This window comes from Hippoglossus hippoglossus, chromosome 9 (assembly GCF_009819705.1).
Source record: "Hippoglossus hippoglossus isolate fHipHip1 chromosome 9, fHipHip1.pri, whole genome shotgun sequence".
In the NCBI taxonomy this organism is placed as follows: domain Eukaryota; kingdom Metazoa; phylum Chordata; class Actinopteri; order Pleuronectiformes; family Pleuronectidae; genus Hippoglossus; species Hippoglossus hippoglossus.
In genome coordinates this window covers 25,513,520-25,523,873 of record NC_047159.1, presented here as the reverse complement: position 1 = coordinate 25,523,873, position 10,354 = coordinate 25,513,520, and the positions used below count along the sequence as shown (strand labels likewise).

At 40.6% G+C, this 10,354-nt stretch overlaps 1 protein-coding gene and 1 long non-coding RNA gene across 2 annotated transcripts; both read right to left on the bottom strand.

The window, feature by feature from the left end:
* Window positions 1-1,136: 1,136 nt before the first annotated feature.
* On the bottom strand, window positions 1,137-1,659 carry LOC117767926. Its single transcript, XR_004614962.1, has 2 exons — window positions 1,310-1,659; window positions 1,137-1,268 (listed from the first exon to the last, which is right to left on the bottom strand). It is a non-coding gene; the product is annotated as an uncharacterized LOC117767926 (long non-coding RNA).
* Window positions 1,660-2,747: 1,088 nt separating this feature from the next.
* Window positions 2,748-7,207, bottom strand: LOC117767883 (leukocyte surface antigen CD53-like). Its single transcript, XM_034595849.1, has 8 exons — window positions 7,070-7,207; window positions 6,326-6,428; window positions 5,612-5,800; window positions 5,229-5,303; window positions 4,561-4,671; window positions 4,337-4,444; window positions 3,582-3,665; window positions 2,748-2,902 (listed from the first exon to the last, which is right to left on the bottom strand). Exons 2-8 carry the CDS (start codon window positions 6,386-6,388, stop codon window positions 2,834-2,836), a joined length of 699 nt encoding a protein of 232 aa, XP_034451740.1. The 5' UTR covers window positions 6,389-6,428; window positions 7,070-7,207; the 3' UTR covers window positions 2,748-2,833.
* Window positions 7,208-10,354: the final 3,147 nt, after the last annotated feature.

Here is a 10,354-nt window from a genome sequence, read left to right as displayed (position 1 = left end):
GTGTGGTTTTACTTTGTCCCTCTGTGTCTTCAAGTTCTACTCACCTGCAGCCACTACTGCCTGCCCCAAAACTCACCTGCCTCAAAAAACTCACCTTTTTTTGCTCACCTCTCCACCTTCACTCTGTTGGACTCTCAGGATTCTCTCTGGTCAATTATAGTAAATGTGTTTAACATTCTCTGTGGTCTGTGCCTGGGTCCAAATTCAGACACCATGACAGATATTACTTGGACAGTTGTCCTGTGTTTCAGCTTCAGCTCTTCTCGCGCACGTATGAAACGTCTGCTCTCCGAGATGTAAATCTACAGCACTCACAACGAGGAGGGGAACATTTATTTCGCCAACACTACAGCTGACATTCTGTTGTTTTGGGAATTTGACAGACTTGTAGCACAAAAACTTCAAAAAGAATCTGTGGAGTAATCTGAAAGCAGATGTTTCATGTGCACACAACAGCAGCGTGAAGATGAATATAGGATGAATATGGTTCAAGCTTTTTTTCTCTGTTGACCAGGTGGGTTTCTAATGGGGTTTAGCCCTCCCAGTTTTTCTGTAAATCTTTTAGAATAATTATTGGCCACAATGAAGGGACAGTCTTTAAATTTGTAATGGCCCCATTTACTTTTAATGGCCCCATTTAAAGATGTATAACAATTCTCCCGCAGTCATAACTGGTGTTATTTCCCTTCAGCACATTTCTCCCTGTCCCAGCTGTGCTACAAGATTAAGAGATATGCGTCAAACATGTCAGATATTAAATGTCACTGTGCAACAACACACTTTGAGTCTGGCCTATGGCGAAGGGTGTGGGGGTGTTTGTGAAAACATCTCAGGAGAAATCAGCAGGGACATCAATCAGGCCTGATATCACGACACACAGGGACTTTGTTGATTTTGTTGCTGTGACATAGATATAAATCCAGCCACAAGTGGCCTATCAGGAGAAGCTTTCAAATAATCAGCGTCATTATCAAGTCCTCCACTCTGCCTCAGGCTGTAACTGCGTCCTGCAACGTGAGCTCAAAGAGTGGAAGCTCATTGCACATTGCAAGTCTCGCATCTAATAGACTGGAGTAGACTGGGTGGTATTAAAAGACATGCTACATTGATGATCTATGCATATTTATTGTCTAAGGAGAAATTTATTCCAGAATTAGACAGTGTTGTCAGATACACGGTTTCCAGCCCAAAAACTTTAAAAAATCCACTCAAACACATACATAACCACCCAAAATATTTCATCAGTATTTAGTTCAGTAAGTTAACTGCTTAGATTATTTACTGTCGCACACTTAAAAGCAATGCACACCAGCAGAGGAAGCATACATACAAAGTTCCTATAGAGACACCAGTAGCCAGCCACCCAGCAGGGGCTGAATTAATGGCTGTCTTTCCAGCCACCACAGCAAACCTCCAGACAATGTAACACTGCTTTCACATGATAAGTCTCATTAGGCGGAAAACAACCACTTGTCATGAGAAAGAAGCCCATGAATGACAATGTTGTTCATATTTTACAACATTGACTCAGCAGAGTTTACGGAATTTCCCACATGTAACACTCCCCATGGCAGACATTAGCTATGAAGTAGTTCTTGGAAGCTAAAGATCAGTTCTACTGAAGATGTGTTCTAAAAGTAAGACTTGCTTACACAGGAAGAAATATCACACGAACAAAAACGACTCAGATGTTTGAATCAGCATTTGTGGTTTATTGTGCAGAGTCAAAGAATACTCACGTTTAACTTACTTATTTTTCAATTCCTAAAACAAATGACGTTATTATGTGTAACTTGACCTCTAAATGACCAGTGTTCTATGACTAGTTATATAACTGTTCTGTTGATCAAATTTGGCTGTAGCACAGGAAATACCAATCCTCAGTTGTAACCCTATATGCACAAAAGACATACATACAGGGGCGCACACACAATAGGCTCGACAATGAGGAAGTCCCTCACATACACACTAATGAGCAGTTACAGGAAATGTGGCATTCACATGCACACGTCAGAACTAGCAGCAATATTGTTTATCAAAGAGTATAAAAGCTGTAGCACGTTCTAATGAACCAATCCTTCCACTGAAATACTGCCTCTGTGTGTTCTTCATGAGACCTCCCTTCAACATATGGCGCCCAACGTGGGGCTGGTAGAGGGACGCCTGCAGACTGCATCGGGGGCTGGGTTAACACTGGAAAGGGGCCGGAAAAAGGTACGAAAATTAATTATTAAATTTACAGTCTCACCCAGACCCAGGAGCAGTGAGTTGCGTCTAACACTTTCCAGAAAAGAACCTTAATATCTTGTTTAATAAATAATAAATAAACATTTGATAATGAATCGACTGATAGTTGAGATAGGCTTGCAGGGGGGTCCACTCACACAAAATGTGAAAGTGAAAAAAAATCTAAATAAAAAAACAGGCGAGACTCTTTTGTGTGTTTTAGCAAATTTGACTCCGGAGTCAAAAAAATGAAATAAAAAGGTTAGAACATAGGAGAAAATGTTAGAAACCCTACAAATAATAATGGGTAAAATAATGATCATGTTTTTTTGTCCAATATTTTATTTAAGTCCAATATACCGGGGAGAGGAGGTGTCGACGTTATCCATAACACATTTGATGGTCTGTCAGCTAATATGCCATAATTAAAAGTGATAATTAGCAGCCATTCTCTTGATTTATTCCCGGTCGAAGAGATAGCAGTTTCTTCTGTTGGCTAACTTTAATTTTATACAAGTTTATAGTCAAGTTTATACAGGGAAAGGCAACATGTTAACATGCAGAAAGTCACTGTACATTGCAGATATCATTTATTGAATCCCTTTTTTTACTGGTAACCCAGTCCATGTCGACTGAAGCGGCAAAAGACAGGGATGGTGATACACAGACAGATAAACTGTGAATAAAGAAAAATATAGTTTAGTATCAAACAGCAAAAACACTAAAGACAAAAATATATGAAAGATAATAAAACAAACAGAGAAAGAATCTAACGTACATTGTTCTGGTGTAAAGTACGAGTAATCAAAGAGTTATACTAGTTTACAGAACAGAATTAGTCACTGGGCAAAGAAAAAACTCTTTTTTAGTTTACTGTTGTAACTTTGATGAACTCACAGTCGTGGGGGTTTTCTGGATCTAGATTAAACATGTGCCTAGAAACATTGCTCCCAATGAATTCTAATGTCTCAACTGTTTGCTAACACGTTGCCACAGTGTTTATAAAGATGGATGACGTGTATCCACTTCCTCCCATTGTGAAGAAGCCAAAGGCTTCATCAATACTTCTACGTTTTACTTTGAAAACCGCATTGTCAATCTAAAACACCCTGTCAACACTGGGCATGCACATGCAGGACCGCATGTCACAGGTTGCCCCAATAAAGCTTGTCTCCTACACATGTAATCAGTTGTATCATTGTAAAATGCAGAATTGAACTGTAGAACAGCTGGACAGCAACTGCTGGGACAGCATGTACTGGGATATATGAAATATAAAGTGCAGTATGTCTCAAAGTTTAAATCAGGTCTTATAATAAGGAGAAGAATGCACTGTATGGCTGAATGAACTGTACCTGTATGATAAACATAGTGACAACACCAGCGGCTGTGTTCAGATAGTTTCTTGCAAACCAGTCCGTCAATTTGAGGAGACAACCCTGAAAGACAAAATTTGCACAGTCGTTCTTTATTTATATAGCTTTAACGAAGGGTTGCCATTCGGCTGGAATCCCATAGTTCAGAAAAGATGCAGAGTCCGTAGATGTGAATGTGAGAGTGAATAGTTGTTTGTCTCTATATGTTGGCCCTGTGATACAATGGTGACCCGTCAAGGTCGTCCCTTGCCTCTGGAGGACAACTTAGAGACTGGAGTCTGATGTATCCAGCTTCATGTGGTGGAAGTGACCACATGAGGTAATGCCAAAGAATAGAATATGCAATATTCAGTATACAATAGAGAGATATACTGTATATTTGATGTGCGCTGCAAAGACTGGTGTGGGTCTCTTGTATCTATGGCCTGCAGCAGCACCAGAACATCATGGGAAGTAAATGGCTAGAGAACAGGAAGCTGGAGGGGGCTGCATGCACACACCCCTCAGTGATCATTCTCAAACAAATAGTTTGTTGAAGACTGAACAGAAGTTATTCTGGCTCAGTTCGAAGCAGCCATCAGAATAGAAGGAAGAGTTGTTTTTTACTCTCTTTTTTCTAATAGCAGTTGCAAATGTATTTCTCAAATAACTGAGTACAGCCCGGCTCAAAGCTCATACTCAAAGAGCTCATACTCAGCTTGTCGGTACAGGGCTTGAGACGGGGTATGGGTTACCTCTTGCCAGTACGTTTGGATGGGGATGCTGCAGGGGTCCTTGACACAACAGGAGATTGGGATATTCCCCTTCCAGTCAGACACACCATGAACTCCACAGCACCTAAACTGTACAGACAACACACCTCAATGGAATGAAGATATTTTATTTTGAAAGGGCAAAGTGAACGACTAAAACTCCTAATGACTAAAAGACTATGACAGAGATGTAGTGAATTATTTACCAGGTGCTGCACAGCGTCAAAATCCTCTTGAATGGTCTTGTTTCCCTCTGGACTGGACTGCCTGTAGATCTCCAGGCTTTGCATCAGGTCTTTCTCAAAGTATGAGTCAATCTGAACAACAGAGACAGGATGTACGTTATTACCTGTGATGTGCTGCTGCCTGATGGACTTCTGAGACAATGGCCTCCGGTTTGACAGCAGCATGTGTGGGCAGGGAGACCAGCGGCAGTGTGTGCAAAGCCAGAGTACCATGAGCAGTGTAGACTTGCACGCCTCTGTCATGAAGCTCATCACAGTTTGACAGATGATATATCCACTGAGATCTAGCCCTGACTGATTGGGATAAAAACAGTAAGTGCAGGGAAGCATCGCCGCTCTGATGCTTTTCCTGACTGAATGTACAGAGTCATTGATGAAAAATTCACAACCACGAATGTCGGTAAAAGCTTTTCTGGAAATTCCTCCAGTGGTTTTGTCCGGTTGTGTCGGTGAATTCCATCCCCAGAGCCATGTCGCTGGCTGGTTATCAACTCTCATGTGATGATATACAGCCGACCACACTGTTTTAGGTCGTAGTGTTGACATTACTGTATCAATCAAAGCAGTACCTAAAAATAAACCCATATAGTATTTTTCTATAGGCTGTACGTACATGAAATCCCTCCTACCTCTCTGCTATAGACGAAGAACACACAGGCCATGGCCAGCTCCACCAGCAGCAGAATAAACAGCAGGAAGAAAAACTGAAATCAAATCAGGTTCAAACGTGAGTGAGATTGAATAATCTGTGCTGTCGTTTAGTATTTAAACTTGAGGTTGGCAACGCAGACGTTATATCTCTATTTTCATGTTTAATCCTTATTTCTGTTGCCATTGCAGGACTAGTTAAGTGAGATATTCATTGGACGGTTTCATGCCTGTTTTTACTCTGCATATGACAAGAATCTGGAATTTTGAGTAACAATCAGGCGATCATCATTTTGATGCAATAAAGTAAAATGCTTACTTATAGACACATTGATATGTGACTAATGACTTATTTCATACTCACACTGATGAGCATGCAGCGGTTCTCCTTCATGCTTCCCAACATGCCTAGATAACACACACACGTAACGATGGTGCCAGTGACCACCAGAGTGTTGGCGGGGTAGATGGGCCAGAAGGTGGTGACGAGGGAGGCGAACCTGGAGTTCATCATCTGGTATTCTCCGAAAGCCACCACGAAGGCACCGCACAGCTCCAGCACAGAGGAGAGAGAAGACACCTCACATCATCATTCTGGATTTACATACACACACTGGGATTCTACACTAGAGGCCAGGATGACCACGAATCCATACCACTGAGTGTTTCAATTCTAATCCGGATTCATTTCATTTCCACAAGACAACATCTTTTAGTCATTCAGCCAGGATATCATGCCCTCTGCTGCTATTACTCAAGAGTCACCAACTTAAAGGACGTAATATATCGCAGAAGTACCCTTTAAAAGTGTGCAAGATCTTTACCTGTGACACAAAAGTTCTCTTCAACATTAAAGGCAAAATGAAGTAATTGAGTTTATTATAATAGAAGAGAAATAAGAATATAATATTTTATTCATAATACACAGTTGTCCTTATTGGGATATCATAAAAAATCTGAATAACAATATCCGATTTGACAGCTCACATTAAGGACTTTACATCCTTTGCTTTAAGGAGGCATGACAGCAGTTTGTCAGTGTTATGGCTGCAGTGCACACAGGTCCTCACCCACCTACCCAGCAGAGAAAGTGGAGAGTGATCAACATAGTTTTCAAGCAGTTTACACAGGAGTGATTCATCTTCGCTGATAATCCTCCACTGTCAGAGGAGATTTGAAATCTGAAAGAGAAGATAAGTGGACGAGATGTTTATTAAAACACAGTGTAGAGCACGTGGCAGTGAGGCTGATAGACTTGTTAAAAACAAGTGGGACTACTGCTCCTCTTGGTGGCAGTGTTTACAGGACACCACTGTTTGATATGAAAACACTCAGCCATGAGGCACAATGGACACTTGTGACCTATTCCGGCTCCAGTTAATCATTATTACCCTGCTCTTATCTCCACATGGACCATTTTACAAGTTTGTACCTGAATATCCAAGAATGTTTCATTTAAGCAGCTTGTCATTAACAGTTTACATTTTCTGCAGTCACCTTAAATATTCAGTTCATTTTATAGTTTGATTTAATGTCAGTTGTAAGTTTGAGAATCTATATTTCTATAATAAACTCATATGGCTGATTTAAAACATAACGAAGCCTTAATGCATTATTGATATTGCGTAACACATTTGAAGTCACTCTGAACTGATTTCCTTCCTTGTCTTTGTTTCTTTTGTGTTGTTCTTCACAAATACAGCCAGTGTTTACACTCTTATACAGACATTTATAAATTATTACTGTCATAACAGTGAGGAACTCCTGAAACCCATTTACCCATGATATAGAAAAAAATGTGGGGAATATCCTGAGGACTTACCTTAACCACACCGTATCTTGCAATACTTCAGTGACAGATGCCGTGAGCAGTATTTTGGTGCTGTCCCCACCATTCCGTGTTCAGTGACGACAGACAGGCATGAGGAGGAAGAGAAATAAAAGGGAGGAGGAAAGACAACTGAGAGCTCCGTCTATCAACAGTGAAGAGGAGGGGCGTCCACCCCTGGCAATAGCAGAGTCAGTGTCAGGAACCAAATATCAACATGAACTTCTTGCAACCAGTTCTGTCCAACTCCTTCCCTTCCTCCGGTTGAACACTCGAGCATTTTTAACACATTACTTAACTAAAAGAAGTTCTCAAAACACATGTTGAATGAATGAGTGTAGACTGATGGAGAAAATGGCCATTTGATGCATTTACAATTAAATCTGCAACTCGATAAAGTGAAGGCTCTAAATCTGACGCCGCTGTACACAAACAGTACACAATCAGTCTACAGCTTGTTGAAACTAATCTAGTCCTGCTGTAAATCCTCCTTTATGAAGGTTATAATGTTCAGTTTGAGTTAAACAGTTTTACATTCAACTGTATGGCCTTTTGAAGAATGTATATTTTCTCTGCTGTTGTGTAACTGCACTGCATTGCAGCGCACACACAGGTTTAAAAGCTTTATTTGACCCTTTAACCTGAACCATGACGAGTTCAGGCCTAATCCAAACCTTAACCAGGACCTCAGAAATGATGTTTTGCCTCATTAGGACCAGGCTTTGGTCCCAATGTGGTCAACTGGTCCTGAGAATATCAATGTTTATGTTGCATGTACGTGCACACACTCTTTGTGAGGACACTGATTGGCAACCCCTATCTCCTTAGCCTAAGCATCATAACTAAATACCTACCCCCCCCATTTACCAAAGTAAAACTTTAACTTAAGTCTAACCTAGACTTAATTCTGGCTTAAACCCTGGAAACAACTCAAGATGTTCAGACAGGGGACTGGCAACAATGTCCTCAGATTCAAACTGGTCACATCTGAGGCACATCAAGATGATGTGTCTGTACATCTTAACATCTAAAGCATGTATAAATACATAAGAATTTACTGCGGACAAAGAAAAAGAAGGAAACATTACAACATGAGATAAATCACACAGAAACTTTTACTGAAAAAAAATCAAACACAGGAGCAAGAAGAACGAATGATCTTCACTTACATTTTGCCTAAAACAAATGTTTTGATTTTACAAATTAGAAGGATTTGCTGAACATTACTATTTAAAAAATTAGAGCCGTTTGCCACAATGTTGGCTCATGAATGAAATCATTGGGACAAACAGCTTGACATTCATAAGAGAATTAAAAAAACCTACACAGACAATTAGAGGAAAAGTGAAATAACAGTCTGCAGAGCTTCAGGAGGCAGGTAGTGGAGTTTTAACTCGGAGCATGAACATGACATTAGCTACTGATTGATATGCTTTCAAACAGCAAACAACAGGAACCACAATGACACATGCAAGAACAAATAATACAACAAACAAGATCCCAGAAGTGTTGCTGGGTGTTGAATAAAGCAGAAGGTCACAGAGGGAAAAAAGGCTCTGCATTCTTCAAGCACATAGACTGTCAGACCAGCATGTATCAACTCTTCATCAGGGTCCCTGAAGAATGAATAATCATTTTAATTGAAGAATAGATTCATAACAAAAATTCACCTGAAGATGGAGTGCCTTCATTTCTTCCACATGATTATCTACATTATTCATTAATCAGCCGGACCTGAGGGATCTTGTTTTTTGTGCATCTACCTGCCTCAATAAAGAGAAGCTGCCCGCTCAGCTGGAGTCCTGCAGCATTTCCTCCCTCCTTTCTACACAAGCACATGGAAATCTCCCTACATGTTAACACTCTTACAAACATGCTGCTGTAAATAAGAAGTTGCTTTATTTGAAAGCTTCACTAAGCAGCGCTGCTATTCAGCTGCCTCCTTCTATCTGCATTAAGTGCTAATGTCAGTCAGTAACATCAGTGACTGTTGTGCTCTGTTTTAACCTGTTGAGTGAACTTTATAAGTGCATTTGCAATTCCAGGGAGGTTTTCACACTCGACAGTAGTTTTGCACTTTCTTCTTCAGTTTTTTTTTTTATCCTGCTCCAAGTGAACATGATCATTTTGTTTGGAAGAATCACACAAAACTGATGGAGAAGTGTTGATGTATCTTTTAGCTTATAACACAGGAACTGTTACCGGACTCGGTTTGCCTTAAAGTGAAATCTGCATCATCCTGTGACTCAACCATGACTAACACCACAACGACTCATATACAAAAATGAAAACCCATAAAGTTGATGTTCAAGTAATTCTGCAGCAGGACACATTTTCTATTTTTTAGGAGGAAATTGCAGATTTAAAGGAGACATATTGTACTCATGTTCAGGTTCATGATTTTGATTTGAAAAGGTTTACATGCTCTAATGTTCACTTTACTCCTACCGTCAGTTATTGCAGGTCCTCTTTTCAGCTTCTGTCTGGTTTTAGCTCCTGTCTCTTCAAGCCCCCCCGCCCCCCCCAGGTAAACACACAAAACGTCTCCTTTAACACATTACAATGAATTGCCTCAAGCGATGTAAGTGACAGTTGAGCTTGAAGGCTCCAGGTCTGTAAATAAATCGGAGGTTGTGGAGTCAGACAGAAGCGAGCTAAGACCTCTGCAGCCCACACGTCATCTCTGACTGAGGCTCCAGGTCTGAAGTGACTCCAGGCTCCGACTGTACACAGGCTGTTTTCATGGCAGACACTTCGACATGTCATAGCAAGAAAGCAAAATGAATGATGCCTGAATTCCATTTAGCTGCTTCAGTGTCAGGGTCCTGGTATTGTGCATGTTGCCAGTGTCACGCTTTTAACAGAGCCGCTGTCTGTTCAGTAACTCCTGAACTTTACCTGCTGTAAGTCAAAATGGCTGCTGTGAAAAAGGCCTGTTTGGAACGTGTCCAGTGGATGTGGCTGTGTCACCTCTCTGTATGTCCACACAACATTACCAGTGTTGGTTTGGGTTTTTGTTAAAATCTACACATTGCAGCCTGTTAATGACACAGATATTTATGATTCTTTTGGCTGTACTTTACTAATTGTGATGACTTTAGGTAGCACCCTGTCCCTTCTCTAGATCTCCAGGGAAATCTGAAAAACGGTAGTCTTCCCTCTTGGGCTTCAGAAAACTAGTTTCACTCTAGAAGCAAAGACAAAGACACACAAGGCTTAGTGTGTAGTAATGATACAGGACTTTTTTAAGAGTCTGCATTTTACAAAAAGTCAAATGTT

Coding starts and splice junctions, on each gene's coding strand:
- LOC117767883 (XM_034595849.1), bottom strand. CDS start 6,388: ATGAATCACTCCTGTGTAAACTGCTTGAAAACTATGTTGATCACTCTC. Junction 4,445..4,560: donor TTGACGCTGTGCAGCACCTG/GTAAATAATTCA, acceptor TTGTCTGTACAG/TTTAGGTGCTGTGGAGTTCA. Junction 2,903..3,581: donor TCACTATGTTTATCATACAG/GTACAGTTCATT, acceptor CTTTATTCACAG/TTTATCTGTCTGTGTATCAC.